General features: G+C 41.3%; 1 protein-coding gene across 1 annotated transcript in view; it reads left to right on the top strand.

Moving 5' to 3' along the window:
* LOC138634109 (glutamate receptor ionotropic, kainate 2) overlaps positions 1 to 16,188 on the top strand; it is a 164,460-nt gene that overhangs the window by 64,475 nt on the left and 83,797 nt on the right. The window contains exons 5-7 of the mRNA XM_069720750.1: positions 2,528 to 2,671; positions 5,002 to 5,109; positions 11,151 to 11,264. Coding sequence (XP_069576851.1) covers positions 2,528 to 2,671; positions 5,002 to 5,109; positions 11,151 to 11,264 — 366 coding nt within the window. The remainder of the gene's footprint in view (positions 1 to 2,527; positions 2,672 to 5,001; positions 5,110 to 11,150; positions 11,265 to 16,188) is intronic.

The raw sequence follows: 16,188 nt of genomic DNA, 5'->3' as shown, positions 1-16,188 counted from the left end.
TTATAGGCTTCTTTGGTGAAGCGTGGATGACTGGCACTTCTCTGATAGCTTCGGCAGCACTCCTCTGTTTGGACCGACTGTTTACTGCCAAGACTTTAGTGTATAAATATATAGACACAGATAGAGACAGTAAATTCCTGCAGCACACAGACAGCCTGGGAATCCTGTGTCTGCTCAGGCTCCAGAGCCCTTTGTTTCTCATTTCATTTGCTTGAATGGTCCATTGTAGCTGTATTAAATAAGAAGATTATTGACACCATAATTTAGCTGACTATTAGTTTCTGGTCTCAGCAGTTTCCACATCCGTCCTCACAACACAACTTTTGCCAGTTTTGTGTGTCCAGCATTACACACCTGAATTTATCAGCCTAGTTTTACCATTATTTCACCCATTATACTGCACACATATTTTACTGTGCACACATTTTTACATGCATTATGTTTTTCTGAAAGGATTTTAAGAGTTTGTTTTGCATATTAGAGCAGCAGCGAGACGAGTACGTTCTGAATCACTGTTTCATTGAGAGTTGGCTGGGAGAACATTAGCATACCGAATGTGCACTCTTGTCATTAGGGGACCTAAAAATAATAATAATATGCTATGGGTTAAAACTGAGGAAATTAACTGACTCCCCAGTTTGGCTTTTTATGACAATGAAAAGGACCTAAACACATTGTTTCTCTCCAGCTCCAACCTGAAACCCTTTGCACTCTAAAATGAGTATCACACGTGGACGATAACCTTTGACTAGCCACTATTTAAAAACTTCAATCCACGCCTCTCCACCTGAAAAAAAGATCCCCAAATTCAGTCAGTAATAAACGAGCAAAAATGTACTTTATTTCATCTGCCTGAAGCAAACTGATAATTATACAGTGAATAACAGCCGTACAACACGTGGAGTCAGAAAACCTGATGTGCAGAGAGCTCCAGGGAGGAAAGGGTTAAAGCTGGACACCGAAACAAAGACCAACAACGTGACTTTATTTTGCAGTAGTAGTCGGAGGAGGAGGAGGAGGAGTAGTAGTAGTGAGGATAGTAGTAGCTTCAATAATTGAAGCAGTAGTTCCTTTTTGACCTACTGCTTTATGTTACAGGTCAGTTTTTTCTAAATATTTGTTTGAAAGTTTTCTGGAAATAACAACACGTCCTCATACCACAACAACATACAGTATATGAGTGTTTTTAGAGCCCTCGATCACAGGACCAACATGTTCTTTACATAAATAACAGAATCACTGATACCTTTCCGTTGGAGAGTACTAACAACAGTTGAACCAGCCCTTTGTCGTCATGGTAACAATAATTAACATGTAGCTAACGTTATGAAACTGTCAGCGTTGGGTTGGGTTTGGGTAAAGATCACCGTTAGGGTTAAAGTAAGAACTTAAGATGTGTAAGTTACGTATGTGACGTGAGTTATATACATTTCATAAGTTAATTTATGTACGTAAGTTAAAATAAGTGAACATTCACTTTTGTTTTCACATAGGACATGAACAGCAGTCTCATGCAGAGTTTGTCACACTTTATACTATGTCCTACTATGACAGGATCAAAGAACTTCCTGCTTCGCTATTGTTATAATTACTATGACCACTAGAGGTCTCAATAAATAAATATATGGGTTGTAAAAAGCTGCTAACACAGACCAACTATTTGGCTAATATCGATTATATGGTATCCAGTATGTTTGTTTCCCTTGTTTTTACTGTTACCTGCTAGTAATGCCTTACTACCCGCAGAAGGGGGCAGTAATACACAGAAAACCTGGTTGTTTAACTTCCATTAAACAGTAAAAGTAGAAGAGGAACACACAGTTTCTGAGCTTTGGTGAAATGTGTCGCTGTGAGATTAGATGCCACAGTACAAACATACAACAACTACAACAGCCATCAAAAGGTTGTTGAGGTATCTAAAACCCATTTAATTTCATGGAAAGTAAATTACTCTCAATCCCGATGCAATTCATTTATTAACACCGCAACATCCAAAAATATAGTTTTGAGATCAATTATCCAGATTTCCATTCGACATTCCCAAAACACAGAACGTAGACCTGCGTTTGCTCTTCACTCAGATTGGCACAAAGAGAGCTTTGTGTGTTTACTCAACATTTATTTTCTATATTGGAAGACTGAAAATTAAACCTAATTATGAACAATTGTCAGTCACATATTTATGTAAACTGTTTAAGTGTTTCGTTTTGATTTAGAAGCTAATTTATGTTCTAGAGTTATTCTTTTTTTTTTCTCCTATTGTTGCCGTAAGCCATTTTCAACAAAGAGTCTTCTAAGAGCCGAATACTTTAAAAGTGAAACCATCAAATATTCAGGACCATTTTCACGACATGAAAGGCGTCCAGCTGAGTTTTGATTTGAGGCTGTGAGTCGGCCATCATGATGCTGATATTCCTGTGATTGTGAACAGATTCGTGGTGTCTGGCCGTGCTCATCTGTTGTGTGCTGTGTTCCATGTTAATGACGCTCCACCCCCCCCTACCTCCCCTCCTGTCTTGGCTTGCAGACGGACGCCGCGCTGATGTACGATGCCGTGCACGTGGTGGCCGTGGCTGTGCAGCAGTCTCAGCAGATCACTGTCAGCTCATTACAGTGCAACCGACACAAACCCTGGCGCTTCGGGAACCGCTTCATGGCTCTCATCAAAGAGGTAGATGCTTGTCTACCTGCTCCCCCCCCCACACCCCCAACAAACACATCACCTTCACACATGCTCCCACACAGGAAAGCAGACAGACACAGAATGTAAATAAGGCTAAAGCTTTAAGTCAAGAAGAAGGGGAATATGAATGAACGGAAATTATTTATGTGTATTTATTTATATGGAAATCATTTTTCCAGTCTACATACACACTGCAACCATCTTGAGCATGCTCTCTGAGTTTCAGCATTAATCATCCTTGCAGAAACAAAAACAGAACATTGTCTAAATTTGTTGGTAATTGCTCCACAGTTCGCAGCGTTTGTGATGCTGGGTTGCCTAATCCAGAGCTTTCTGCCGGTGGAAGGGCCGTGGATTAGGCAACCTATATTTAGGGCGCTCTAACCCTCCAGTAGCCTTCAGTTTGCAGAGATCATGGGAAGACGGCTAAGAATTAAACTGTATGGGTGGAGGCTTGACGAGCACAGAAAACCACCCAGATTTGGATGTTCTTATGTTAAGTGCAGTTTCTCACCATGTGAATCTCTTCTTCCCTGGCCCTCCCCTCATTTCCTCTTCTTCCATCTTCTTTCCATCTGCTGCTTTGGGAGGTTTTTGTTCTTTGACTTGAAGCTCTTGAAGCCTAGTCATACAGGAAGAAGCCAAGATTTATAGGTCAATGCTATTTAGCTCTGCAATGTAGAATAGTCATATCAACACTTGCTCTCTTCCAGAAGGGTGCAGCACACTTTCATGATGCTATCTTTTAGGTACTCTCTCCAAAAAGGATCTTTACTGTACAGAAGGATTTACCTAAAAATGTTCAGAGCGCAGTATAATAAATGGAATGTATACCAATTTGTAGAGTCACAGAAGATATGCATACAGCATGTACGTGTATGTAAATACTAATTTTGCACGAAAGCTTTTTAGATTAAAAAAATTATGGATTCAAAGATGCAAAAATCAGCACGCTAGTATTAAGTTACTAAGATATACCTCTGTGGGTGGAAGGCTTAAATAGTGTTGTAAATATGGCTCCTTTTTCGTTTAACTGACACAGAGAGACTTTACGTGATGTATCGTAGTGGACATCTGTCTGTCATGATCACAGACTGCATATAAAAGTGTTTGTAGCTTCCAGGTCTGAAAAATGAGGCCAATGCAAAAGTGTCTAAAGCTGCAATACCAGCGAGTGCCACTAGAGGTCGGCTCCAAAAAGCCTCCGGCTCCATAGACTCCCATTCAACTTCTCTCATCAAATCCAAAGTGAATAAAATGTGTCCATCAGTTATCTCGGTGTTGTTAGCTAAAGTCACTCCTTCTTATTAGTTTTCTGGAGGTCCATCTGAAAATAATCCCTCATTCATTAGAAAAGAAGATTCAAGAAGACCTGTTTTTGGGGGCGTGTCTGTTTGATTGACAGGCCTGTGGTGCAGTCAGGTTACAGCAATCGGTAGGCGGGACGTAGTATCGTCAGGTTTCCAATCAGACCAGTTAGATACACATCTGGCTCCTCCCCCAGCTCATCCAAATATGGTCACTTCCTGCTCCAAACCGCTCCGAACTAGCAAAGATGGTGACGGACAGAATCTGAACTGGAGGATTCATAACGTTCACAAACCAACGATGACATCACTGATGGATGATGGTTGGTCATGATACAGGCAGCCGATCTGAGAGAGGAGGAGTTTAGTTTGAGCATTGTTGATTCAGACCTGATGATAATGGTGAGCCGCCCAACATGATGAAGCTGTGTGCTGCGTGTTGGAGTGACCAGTATGTCCTCCCCACTCTGCAACAGTGATTCATAATGATCTTCAGTGGAGTAACATAAACTTTTATCTGCGAACAGCACTGGTATGAATGGAGAGGTACTCAGACACTGATTCAAAGTAGTATGACAAATGCTTTCGAGCAGCTGAGTGAGTAACTTCCAGATCTGTGACTCCCACTCAGCCAACTAAAGATAGGCCCTGAAGTCCCCGGCTTCCAGTCGCAGCAGCGCTCTGATGATTCGCTGTGCCTGAACACAAGCCTTCTCTGCTCTGAGCCACTTTCATGCTGCATTGTAGTCTATCACAACCCTAAATATCTGTAAAGATCGGGGTAATTGCCTCACTGCTGTTACAAATGCAGTGTCAGAGTCTGTGTAGGCACCTTGATGCGAGGGGAGACTGTACAATCAGAGGAACTGTGGAAAAGTCTGTGTTTCTCACTTTCTGACTGCTTTGCCTGCAACACTAACATCAAAAACACATTTGAAAGAGGAGACGCAGACCAGAGGCAGTCGGAGACACGTCTCCTCTGATATTCTGTCTTTCCGCTTCTCTCTTCAGGCTCATTGGGACGGCCTGACCGGGAGAATCACGTTCAACCGGACCAACGGCCTGAGAACCGACTTCGACCTTGACGTTATCAGTCTGAAGGAGGAGGGGCTTGAGAAGGTTGGTGTGTGTTTGTGAAGTCATGAGTCCACTCGGTGGAGATTCACTGTATATATATGATCATGTTATTTAAGCAATGGTACACTGGAGGGTGTGTTTTAACGTCTTCATTGATACGACAGTGATGCGGTCAGGACCGAGGTGCTTACACAACAAGTTACTAACAAAAAGATGTAATCTAAATGTGTTCATATTGTGGGGCAATTAGCTCTCAAAATATAAAACTTGTTGTTTGTGCGATCTCCTTTTCACATGGGGTATGACTGAGAACTGGAAAACAATCAGTCGCGTCAGTAGACTCTTATCTATCGTATGCAATATTTACTACTCCAGGAAGTAGTCCGACCCTTAGCAACCACAGAGCAAGAGAGGATTTCAAGTCTGTTTTATTGCTTTCTAGACATGGTTTCTCAAAATGAATAAATACTCATGTATTTTTAAAAAATTTTTAGCACCGTGTCATGTTAAAAGCAAACTGCCGCTCGGAGCGACCAAAAAGGACCAAAAGAGACCCGATTTTGCCAAATGGGTCATTTAATAGAACTATAACAAGTAGAAACTACATTATATTACATGAAATTTCATTCTAACTATATATTCCCATTGAGAAGGTGGAGTGATATTTCTAGTGATGAGCGGGGTGTGATGTCATGATGATTTGAACACGTTCCAAATGTTCAGATGACCAATCAGATCTCTGGGTCGGAACTACTTGTTGTGTAAGATGAGATAAAAGACATGAAATAGACGTGTTAATGTAGCAGCGGTTCGTATCTGTGCCGAAATATCTGAACCTAAACCTGTTTTCACCGACCGTAGACCGACACGGAACAAATGAGACGGACAGAATCCTGAACTTTACCTTTAACTTTGTATTAACATCAAAATATGAATAACTACTTCATGCTTTTTTTCTTTATACTGTCTTGCTAATTCATCTTTTTTTCCCAGTGGTTTATGTTAAAATGTGTAGAATCTGAAAAGTTCTTACTTTCGTGCTCTCAGTGAAAACAAACAAGCCGATAATAAAGTTTAACCTGCCGACAGTGAGAGAGATGAGCTGGAGGCAAGATGCTATGAAAGATGCTATAATTACAAAACAGTTAGTTTTCTAGTAGTAAATAGTAGTTGGATCTAACTCTTATGTTGACTTTTAGAAGTGTTTAAAAAGGGTTGAAGAGCCTTATTTAACCATGAAAGAGCTTTGGATTGACATTTAAAATGATTAGAAAACAACCACTCTGAGACCAGCATAGTTCTCACAGCGCGAGGCTAAATTCAACAAAGGCTCCATGCGAATATACCCCACTCTGGAAAATATTTAAAGAAATATCTTTAGACTTTGTAGTGATAGCTTTGAATCTATGTAGAAAACTATGCCAAAGTAGAGTTGAGATCATTTTTCATGAACCTTACAAAAAAGTGCCATTATCCACTAATTGTGGCGCCTTAAGAATCTGTAAACTGTAGATATCTAAGTGGACTCTCACGTGAGATCCGATATGACTTGGGAGACAAGTTGATTTGCTTTAACAGCTGTTTTTGCTCAGTTAACATACTACCAGTCAGCTGAAGACACGAACAGTAGAACACCAGCAGTTTCTTCATGAAAATACTTTTTAGATGCAGTCACGGCCTCAAATCCACAAATAATAAATCCACAAATATGTGGAAACTTAACATAATTCACAGTCAATTCAGAGATGAGATGAGGGTTAAATACAAGACAGTTTACAGAGTAACAGTGCACAACATTATTACTGTCTTTATTTCCTTGTATATGACGCTGTCGCTCGTGCACAGCCAATCCTCCAGAGGAACTGAGCTGCTTGGAGATCTGTGATGCAACTGAAGCGCTTCATAAGAACTACATAATGTAATGTAATCAAATATAGTGGATCCACCTATCAGTCCGAGGAGGACACCAGCAACTTGAAATATGTTCAGAACATTTTTCCCTGTTTTGTAAAGTTCGAAGCAGTGACAGGTTGAGATGAGAGAGGGATGACATGTGACGGAGATCCAGATTGGAATTCAGTTCACAGAGCCACTGTGGGAACGCTCAAATGTCAAATTTAAATTATGAAAAATCAACACCCCATCTGCATTTTGACGAGTGTAAAGTTTTAGTATGTAAACTGAAGTCAGACTTTAAAGGGGATATATGTCCAATTTTTAGGTTAAAACACTGGAACTAAAATTATCCACAGAATATGCAGAAATAGCAACGTTGATCTTCAGTTCGGTTAGTATGGTTCAGACTGGTCTGACAGCTCTAACAGTTCATCATTTAGCTCTCTTCCAAACCTAGGCAATGTTATGCAGCAATCAAACCAGGCATACTGACCTAGTGCAGCTAATAATAACACAAACCATAAAAAAACATGGAAATGGTGTTTTGCTGTGACTGTTTCTTTGAAACTGTGGTCTTGCTGTAAAGAGAGCTAAGCTAGCTGTAATGTAAACTACAGACTTAACTGATCATTCCTTTTTTGTCTGTCCACTATTGCGTCCATACAAACTAATTTTATAATAGTCAGTTATAGAAAAATACAACTACGAACTAATGGCAGGGTAAAAATATGTCAATTCTGCCAAATTACTGAAACTGTGAGGGCCGTTGTTTCTCTGAAATCTGTCCCCCATCAGATCCTGCCTCTGGTCTGAAAGGTGAAGCCAATGCAAAAGTGCAATACCACTGACTTCCACTAGGGGCTGGTTTAAAAAAACAAAAAAACATTCAACTGTTCTCACGGAATACCAGTTGAATCCATTTTGTCCACAGATCATTATGGTGTCATTAGCTAAAGTCCCTCCTTCTGATCAGTGCTCTGGTGGTCCTTCTGGAAATAATGCCATCATTAATGACATATTTGGGCTCAAACTGTACCGCAGTATGTCTGGGGGCGTGTCGGGTTTGATTGACATGCCAGGGGTGCAGTCAGGTGTCCGCTTTAGGTGGGCGGGTGTAGTGTTCTTGAGTTGTTAGTCAGATTCACACCTCGCTCTTCCCCAGTTTGTCCAAATATGGTCACTTCTGGCTTAAAAAAACAAGACGGCAATGGCCAAAAGGCAGAATTTGAGGTTTCAAAATGGCAGTTAACAACCAAGTGGGTGATGTCATGGTAGGTTGCTGCTTTGGCGAGCTACACTGGTTGGTTTCTGGTATGTCCCTGCTCGCTAGCTTCAATAGTATCACAAATAGTTACTCATTGTATCAGAAACTTGCCCACATAATGCACTTTTAAGGCATTTTTGAATCCTGTTTCATACAAGGAAAGAAGAGATACTCGCCTTCTATGTACATCACATCTGCTGGCTACATCTGTCATTATTGCCAGTGGTTCAACAGGCGTGAATGGGAAATTCCTGTGATTACCATGGTCGGCAGTAGTCTAACCACCAACACTGCATATCTAGTTCCATTATTAGCCACTAATGAGAAACCTCGTGATTGCCAACCGGTCTGTACCTTCAACCATACACTCAGCACAGACCTCCCTGTCAAGTCAAATTCTGGCCAACAACATTATTAGCTGCTTTCATCAATTTACTGCATGCTGACTAACAACTAGCAGACATACAGGCCCTCTAGCACTTTGTTATGACCAGCAGCATGACACTCAACCCAACAAGCATCAGCCAATCAGCACAGCTACCAGACTAATTCATTATCATGCTAACAGCATCTTAAGCCACTCAACATGCTGCCTGAGGCAATGAACCAAAGACCGAACCCCGTGCTAAGATAACCAGCATATTAATAGTTGTAAAACCAACCAGCATGCTGCATGAGACACAGAACACACCAAGGAATCCTCATCGACTACCTGACCTCGGAAATTAAAAGATTTCACCTCCCACCAACATCATTTTAAGGCTATAATGCTACATGTAGCATGTCATTTGTCTGGCTTACATCAGTGGCAGCCTCCAGATCTTAGCACGCAACACGCCACAAGGCTCCGTCTATAAAATCAAATGTCTTTGTGTATTGATATGAATAGGTGCATCTCTATTTCATAGAATGTCGTCTCTTCAGCGTCCAACAGTCAACTTAAGATTCATGAGATGATCAGCAGGAGGAGAACCTGCTAACACCGCCGGAACAAATAATACTCTCGCATGCCGTCGCAAACACTTCACACTTCGGCATCCTCGCCGGCGCTCGACTCTCAGCAGCTCCTAACCTCTGGTCGGTCTGCCGTGTGTGTGCCTGCACCTCCATGAATAATTTACTCCATTAATAAAAACCCCTTCAGAAGCCCTCCAGCCTCATGAAGCCTGAATTAAAGAGTTGATTTGCAATTACAAACCCTATCTCGGGCCCTGGAGCGGGGCGTCGGAGGTGCCCTGAGGAGTGTTTGGCAGGTGTGGGCTGGAGTGTTTGTGGTCCCTTCTAGTGCTGCAGAGGGGTTGGTTGAAGTGCGGTGGGGGAGGAGCGGTGGGAATGGGGGGGCCGGAGAAGAGCTGAGAAGAGGACTAGAGAAGCCTGGAAGCATAATCTGATAGTTTTGCCCTCCTCGTCTTCCTCCTTGCTCCCCCTTCGTCTTCTCAGCGTCGTCCTCCACCAACCTTCCAAAAGGCCACGGGGCCAAAACAGATCTCAGATCATCTCTAACGCTGCTCCCTGTGGGACTGGAGAAGAAAGCATGCCCTGACAGTGTTGAGGGTTCACATGGCTGTCAACTGTGTCCTCCGGGTGCTGCACATTATTCTCTGTATGTAACCAGAATGAAAAGAAGGGGAGTCTGAGTGCACAGCATCTATACTGCTCATGTATGTGTATGTGGTAGTGGTACGACACAGGAAAGGATTTATCTTCTGTAAAAACACATACTGTATTATCACATCCTCCAGCCCAGGTCTCCTGTAGCAATGACAGTACATTCTCATTGGACGATTTCACACCTTAAAATCACTTCAACTGCCTTTAAAGGAAGTAGTGGGTCCTTCATGGAGCAAGACTGTGGAGTTTAACTCACGTCAGTAGACTCTTATGTAAAGTATGCAAGGAAGTAGTCCGACCCTTAGCAACCACCTAGCAACAGAGAGGATTTCTAGTCTCCAACTGAATAAATACAAAACATAGAAACACTAACTCGTGTGTTTTTAACATTTTAGCTCCGTGTCATGTGTTCAAACCAAACCGGTCCAGCTAGCCTCCTCTAGGACTGTAAGTGCGTGACTATCCGTGGTGTTATGGTACGGGTGCTCGGAGCGACCAAAAAGGACCAAAAGAGACCCGACTTCACCAAATGGGTCATTTAATAGAACTATAACAAGTAGAAACTACATTATAGTACATAGTATATGAAATTCTATTCTAGTTATATATTCCCATATCGATGACCTAGTGATGACCAGGGTGTGATGTCATGATGGTTTGTTCCAAATGTTCAGTTGATCAATCAGATCTCTTGATCAGAACTACTTGTTGGAAAATTAAACATTATTACTGAATGTAATTTCAGGTCCAGTATTGACCCTTGTTGTCTGGCACTATGCTCATCTCTGTGTATCAACGAGCATTCATAACTTCCCAAACATCAATATTGTATTTATGTAATTGTGTATCAAAAACGCTGATTTGTTGATTCATTAATATTCCTACCAAACAAAAGAAAAGTGCCGCGTCATTGTCTCCATCCAGACAGTTAAACGTGTTCCCATCCACACATTATTGTTGTTGTTGTTGTTGTTAAATTGGTTATTGCTTTCTCAAACTATCACAATGAAACTGAATGTTTGAGAGGTACGTTGTGCTTTTTATTTACTGTTTAATTGGAGCTTTTTCTTCCTTTTTGACTTTCACAAAGGTAAATTGTTAAGAATTGGTTTGTTTCTGAGTGAAAGTGTTCCTCCTACTTTCATGAGAAATGGAGGAAAACTTCACTAGTTTCACACTAGTTGAGCTGTTTGTGTATCTGTGTCACATTATTTGTTCTGTATGTCTGTATAACAACACATTTAACATTTAACACCGACCGCTCTGTTCTGGAACCAGACAAAGAGTTAATCAGACATGTTTTGTTTTGCAGATCGGTACCTGGGACCCTCCGAGTGGCCTGAACATGACAGACAACCAGAAGGGAAAGACAACGAACGTCTCTGACTCCTTGTCCAATCGATCCCTGATCGTCTCCACAATACTGGTACGTGATTTTTTTCATTTGAACTTTATTAAATCCATAGGTTTGTTGCTGGAATCATTGCTGGAGTCTTTGCACTGTTTATGTCTTTCATATTTTTCTCTCAGCTCTGAAGCCCTGGCATGTCAATCAAGTTTTGACATTGAAACCTAGTCCATGAACCGTGTTTGTATATTGGGGGATAATCAGTCCGCTCTTGGTTCAGCTTTGGTCTCCTAAACTCCTGAATTCACTGCTGGATTTAGTATAACATGCATTCGAGACACAGCATCCTTCCTTTGATTCCCTCCGGTTTGGTGAAATGAGATGCTGCAGGTTGTGTTTGCTCCCAGTTTTTGTTTCTCCAGACTACTAAGTGGGTAAATTAGGCCCCCAAAGTGCAGGGGCCCCTAAAAGACAATTGTGTGTTAAATAAAATTGTGATCTTCTGAATAAATAATGTGCTTTTAGTAATATTCACCACTAAAGTAGAATATTAACCTGAATAAACTGCTGAAGAGGCCCGCAGGCAATGGTTGCATTAGGAATTTATTTTGTAATGTTTATTTGTACCTGATCAAATAACCACGAATGACCTTATGGATAGAAATCAAAGGGCAAGATTCTGCACCACAACAGGTGAGATGGTTGGTTTCTGGGTACCGATGCATGTACATAACCAGTGTTTAAAGATCTGAAGCGTATCATCCAAGAAAGCCAATAAAAACAAGTGGAACGGTCAGATTTTTTAAGATTACCTTTGACATTATTAATTCATTCATGACAACCTGAAGCCTCACTACGATCCGCTGTCAAAGTTACTGCATTACAAACTCAACAGTTCCTGTATTATTCCAAATTAAAAGCCCGGTGGTGTTTTTATTCGACAGAAACCACCAGAGCACTGATGCTGCGATATTTAGCCTCAACAACTTAATCACTTATATTCATTTAACCAGCATTGAATTTGAAAGTAATAGGAAGCTCGGTTACACCTGTAACAGTGTTCGGACCTGCAGAAGGAAACAAACCTGAACTCAGTCAGAGTGTGTTTGAACAGGTTTGTGGTAGAAACACAGACCCAGCTGGTAAACATCAAGCAGATCATTAACGACATCCAACATCATGTCTAAACAATGAAGTCGGCAGAATTCAAACAGCTCTCGCTACCATTTCTTTGGCCAACGATGTGAAAATTAAATATTGCAGCTTTAAATGTCTGTTTATAGCCAAATCAAATTGTAATGGTGCTTTATGTGGGACCAATTATAGAAGGCTCGAACAGCTCTCAGCCATAACACACTCCCTCCAAAGATGTCATTATTTTTAAGCTTTTCCTCTTGAAAAATCCTTCAGTGCTTTGCCTGAGCTGCCCTTTCTTTTTAGAGCACTTTCTAGGGATGCTGTTCTCCGACTCAATTGAAGTAGAGTACCCCAAAGCACTGCACTCCCAAATTGCCAGTCGAGTTCACCACTGTGGAGGACTCCAATTTGGTGGGAGCCGGTTCAGGCAGGGGGAAATTGACTGATTGATTGTCCAATAAGTTTTCATGGTTTATGGCTCTGCCTCCTCTTCAACAATTTTTCAGGCTCACGGTATGACTGTGTCTCTGGCCGACACCAGTCAGAACCACAGAATTCAACAGGAATTATAAAAGCAGGCAATCAGACATCTGTCTGATCTGTACGTCTCCATGAATACTTAGCTTTAGTTGCTTCGAGGGGTGTGCTGATCGAGTTTAGCAGTCCGAGTCCTTTAACCTCTCTGATCCCATACTTACCTAAATGTTAATTAAATCTGCATCTGATATCATGAATCAGCTGTAGCCTTCTGAATTTGACACATTCGATTTTCCAGATTTCAAAGTACTGAACACTCTGGTTTAAAATGAAGATGATGACCTTTAATTATTGATCTGGTATGAAGAAAATGTAACTGAAAGAATCCGAGTCCTGAAAGTGACGTGACACAATCAGTCAGAGAGATGATGAAACACATCATGTTTTGTTTTTATGTTAGCTATTTCAGTGAAAATAAATTAATAGAGTTTGGTTGGTTTACAGACTGCATATAAAAGTGTTCGTAGCTTCCAGGTCTGAAAAATGGTTCCGCTGCAGAAGTGTCTTCAGCTGCGATACCAGCGAGTGCCACTAGAGGTCGGCTCCAAAAAGCCTCCGGCTCCATAGACTCCCATTCAACTTCTCTCATCAAATCCAAAGTGAATAAAATGTGTCCATCAGTTATCTCGGTGTTGTTAGCTAAAGTCACTCCTTCTTATTAGTTTTCTGGAGGTCCATCTGAAAATAATCCCTCATTCATTAGAAAAGAAGATTCAAGAAGACCTGTTTTTGGGGGCGTGTCTGTTTGATTGACAGGTCTGTGGTGCAGTCAGGTTACAGCTATCGGTGGGCGGGACGTAGTATCGTCAGGTTTCCAATCAGATCAGTCAGATCCACCGCTGGCTCCTCCCCCAGCTCGTCCAAATATGGTCACTTCCTGCTCCAAACCTCTCCGAACTAACACGATGGTGACGGACAGAATCTGAACTGGAGGCTTCATAACGTCCACAAACCAACGGGTGACCTTACTGCTTGATGCTGCTTCGGTTGCTGGCGAGATAAAAAAAAAAGGGGCTTATGTGAGATAAACTTTCATTATATTTATTATATATCTTCCCAAAAATCTCATTTGTCTGAGAGGGAGTTTCAGTCGTCAACATGCACTTATTCTGGCTGGACGACCACACGAGGCGGCCCTGGATGAAGAATAATCCCTTCTGACCCCAACATTTCCTCCACTGCCTGGTACCTCTGAGCATCTCGCTTCCTCCTAGCTGCTCACTAAGAAATAGTTCCACAATGTAACTCCCCAAAACCCACCAACTGTAGTTTTTATACTTGTCTTTGTAAGCATGTTAATTACTTTTCCGCCTTTATGCTAAGTTAAACTCAACTCCCAGCTCCAGCTCTGTAATTAGCACACATGGGGGTAGTATTAATATTCTCGTCTGATTCTCAGCAGGAAAACAAATAAGAACATTTCAGAAATGTTAAACTCTTCATTCAAGGCCCCCAAACACTTCAGAGTTACCACAAACTTTACAAAGGGCTTTAATAGTTAATACAGCATTAACGGAACTATATATATATATATGTATAATGTTTGGCCACTTATCTATCTCCAGCTCCTCCCATGTGCACATGTTTTTGAAAACAGTATTTTTTTTCTGAAATGCCCATTACTACTCCTCAATAGACACGGCGTCTGTGCCATATGAGAGCCATGACAATAAAGGGAAACTTGTAGAAGCCATCCAAATTAAAGCCACTTATGATCCTGTTATTGAGGAGGCAAGCGTAAAAATAACAATATCAAGTAAATTGCGGGTTGTCATTATTTATCGTGGGCCTTCTTCCCTTCAGCGCGTGCTGTGAAGTGATTGGATTGCAGTTATTAACAGAGACTCTCCGCGGCTGTAATTGCTATATCAGGATTGAGTCATGGGGAGATGTGTGATGGCTGTGAGCAGCGAGGAAAAAGGAGGGAGGGCTGACAATAATTGGGTTTGTTACATTTGATTGATGCACACTTTCATCCAGCTTCTCATCATTTTCTCAGGGATTATGTACTATAAAACATGATGTAATTACTGTTGAGATCTTGGCCTATCAACAGTTTATCTACTTGGGAAATCACTCCCATAATGTTGCGGTGGAAATGGAGTACCTTTAGGCTAATGGCTGGAGCTGCAGATAATATACTGTGTAATGTCTTAGTGAGAGCAAGGAGCAGGCCTGCCTCCCAACCCATGTTTTATGAGTCACTGCAGGAGAGCAGCAGAGCTTTCTAGAGAGGGCTTTAAAATACAGAATAATGTACGGACTCAGCATTGTTGCCTAATACTGTACATTTACGGAGATTTCTCTCTGTTGCAAAAATAAAGAGGCAACATGACAGTTTAGGAGCAAGCCTGCGCCTCAATTAAATATCTGTTGCTGCACCAGCTTATTAAAGTATCTTATGTTTGTTCATCTTGGAAACCCTCTTTACTGTCCTACACTGTCTTTCAGCCTCAAGGCCATGGGCTCCTCAAGAATATATAAATGTAGTTTTTTTTTAAATAAGCTCGAAATAGAGGCATTTTTTAATCTTCAAGTTCTGATGTGCATTTAGTAGCTACACTGCTGGAATGCCTGTATTGTAACAGTGACACAGACCACTGCAGGTTTAAGGCACTTCAGCCCAAAGGACATTTAAATTGTGCAGATATAGAATCTCATCCTAAGTATCTCTTCAATGTCAGGAAACCTTCAGATTTCAGGGGTTTCGTGTAGAAACGGTGCGGACATACTAAAACTTTGCGAACACAGGTTTTCATGCACACGTTGGGATGTATAAAAATAAACATGAAGTAGCTTCTGGGTCTGGAACATGAGGCCGATACAGAAGTGCCTTAAGCTGCAATACCAGCGAGTGCCACTAGAGGTCGGCTCCAAAAAGCCTCCGGCTCCATAGACTCCCATTCAACTTCTCTCATCAAATCCAAAGTGAATAAAATGTGTCCATCAGTTATCTCGGTGTTGTTAGCTAAAGTCACTCCTTCTTATTAGTTTTCTGGAGGTCCATCTGAAAATAATCCCTCATTCATTAGAAAAGAAGATTCAAGAAGACCTGTTTTTGGGGGCGTGTCTGTTTGAAATATAGTGCAATTAAAAAAACATTATTAACTTCTGATGTACATTTAGTCGCTTCACTGCTGGAAAATACCAAAAATGTAAAGATTTGTCATTGCTGCTGCCTTGTACCGTGCCTGTATTGTAACAGTGACACAGACCACTGCAGGTTTAAGGCACTTCAGCCCAAAACATATTTAAATTTAAATATAAACTGTGTGTATGTACTAAAACTTTGCGTACGCTGGTTATCACGCAGTCGTTGGGATGTATA

This window comes from Brachyistius frenatus, unplaced genomic scaffold, assembly GCF_029030835.1.
Source record: "Brachyistius frenatus isolate BFR_SWC_R1_liver_20210118 unplaced genomic scaffold, ASM2903083v1 Contig_249, whole genome shotgun sequence".
Classification (NCBI taxonomy): domain Eukaryota; kingdom Metazoa; phylum Chordata; class Actinopteri; family Embiotocidae; genus Brachyistius; species Brachyistius frenatus.
The sequence above is the reverse complement of the archived record's forward strand: the minus strand, read 5'-3'. Positions and strand labels throughout refer to the sequence as shown.